General features: G+C 17.5%; 1 protein-coding gene across 1 annotated transcript in view; it reads left to right on the top strand.

The window, feature by feature from the left end:
• Positions 1-1,313: 1,313 nt before the first annotated feature.
• The window catches only part of PGSY75_0827700 (putative membrane protein), a gene marked incomplete at both ends in the record, with an annotated part of 2,649 nt that continues 1,997 nt past the window's right edge, over positions 1,314-1,965 (top strand). Inside the window, one exon of the mRNA XM_018785396.1 lies at positions 1,314-1,965. This exon is cut by the window's right edge and continues 1,997 nt beyond it. Within this exon, the coding sequence (XP_018642363.1) occupies positions 1,314-1,965 (652 nt within the window).

Below are 1,965 nucleotides of genomic sequence, written 5' to 3'. Positions count from 1 at the left end.
AAAAAAAAGGTATGTATATATGTTTTTTTTTTTTTAACAGTTGGATATTATATACATGAATAATCCAACAAAAAATATGTACATATTATATATCTGATATATATTTAATAGTTCATTTTTACAACTATTTTTTTATTTTTTATAAAAAAAGAAAGAACTATATAAAATAAAATTCAACCATTAGATTACAAATAAAAATGTATTTTTTTTTTTTTAAAGGAAATTATAAAAATATTTTTTTTTTTTTTTTTATTCTCATAAAAAAGGAACAAATTTATACATTTATCTAAATATATATATATTTGAAATATTTATATGTATTTATATTTCTATATAACAACATGAAATTTTGTGGTATCATTTCTTATACTGAAAAGAAGATACTTCCTTATGGGTATTCAAAATATTAATTTATTTTATAAAGAACAAGATATATTATATATATATATATATTTAATTATTTCAGAGTTATAAATAAATATCATCTATTTTTTTTTTTTTTTTTTTTAATACACACGTAATAATTATGAATCAACCTGTAATGTTTTATTTTTTTGTGTGTCTTTGCTTTTGTATTTCATTTTTACAACATAGAACATATTAAATCATTAAATTGATCATATTTTAAAATATGAAATTAATAAAATAATAAAAAAATTAAACAATATAAAATTTTAAGAGCTCACCTATATAGATTTATAAAAATATGTATTTTGTTCTAATACTATGATAATTATGTTATTCACTTTATAGAATAATTTTCTTATTATTAATGCTATATATATATATATATATATATTTTAATTATATAAGAATATTAAAAAAAAATTAGCAATGTTGATTCTTCATTATCATTTTTTAATAATTAATATAAAAATTGTATTCATAATACAAAGTGTCTTTGTCCTCTTTCTTATTCTCAAACATAATGAGCACATACATATATATAAACATATATCTATGTGCATAGAAATAATCTTTTTAAAAGTACACTAGTAAATATATTTTGCGATTATGATAACATAATAATATATATGATTTTTTTTTTTTTTTTTTATTATAAATAAAAAATGAATAAATAAAAAATAAATAAATAAAAAATGAATAAATGGTTAAAGAAATACACGTTAAAAAAAAAAAAATAATAAAAGAAAAGAAATAATTAATTAATTTGTCCTCAATAAATAAATAAATATAATACACATATATAAATACATATATATATTTTTTTTTTTTTTTTTTTTTTTTGTGTGTCCCCCTCTTGTGATTATTTATAAATATGTCTACTTTATTATTTTCTTCATTACAATAAAATGGACACTTCATTTATTGGAATAATAATTTCTTTTATCGGTTCTTTTTTTGGAGCCCTCGGTGATAAATTTGTTCATGATAGTTATATAAAAGAAAAGAATATAAACCCTGAGATATACAAAAAAAAAATGATATGGCTTCTGGGTATTTTACTAAGTGTTGTTATAGATCCTATATTTACAATTATCGCTTTATATTTTACTTCAGCTGCTTTAGTAACTCCTTTTGCTGGTGTACATATTTTATGGAACTTAATTATAACAAATATATCTTTAAAAATAAAAACAAAGTTACATCAATACATGGGAAGTTTCTTTTTAATAACTGGCATAGCTTTAATAATTACTTTTTCTGAAGAAAAAGTAGATATACATAATATGAAAGATTTAATAAATATGTATAAACAAACAAGAGTTATTATCTATATGATTACAATATTTACAATTATTATTATTTTATTAATAATGTGTATTATTCCTATATATTTTCAAGATATAGCAAATATGAAATATCTCAAAAAAATGAATTTCCTGTATTCCAAAAAAATAAATATTAACAGACCATCATCAGCTCATATAGGAGACATTTCTTTTGTTCAAAAAATAAATCGAAGAACAAAATCAATGGACAATATTTTTATTGATAATGATA

The sequence above is a fragment of the Plasmodium gaboni genome, chromosome 8 (genome assembly GCF_001602025.1).
Source record: "Plasmodium gaboni strain SY75 chromosome 8, whole genome shotgun sequence".
NCBI classification, from domain to species: domain Eukaryota; phylum Apicomplexa; class Aconoidasida; order Haemosporida; family Plasmodiidae; genus Plasmodium; species Plasmodium gaboni.
This window is presented reverse-complemented; position numbering and strand designations above follow the sequence as displayed.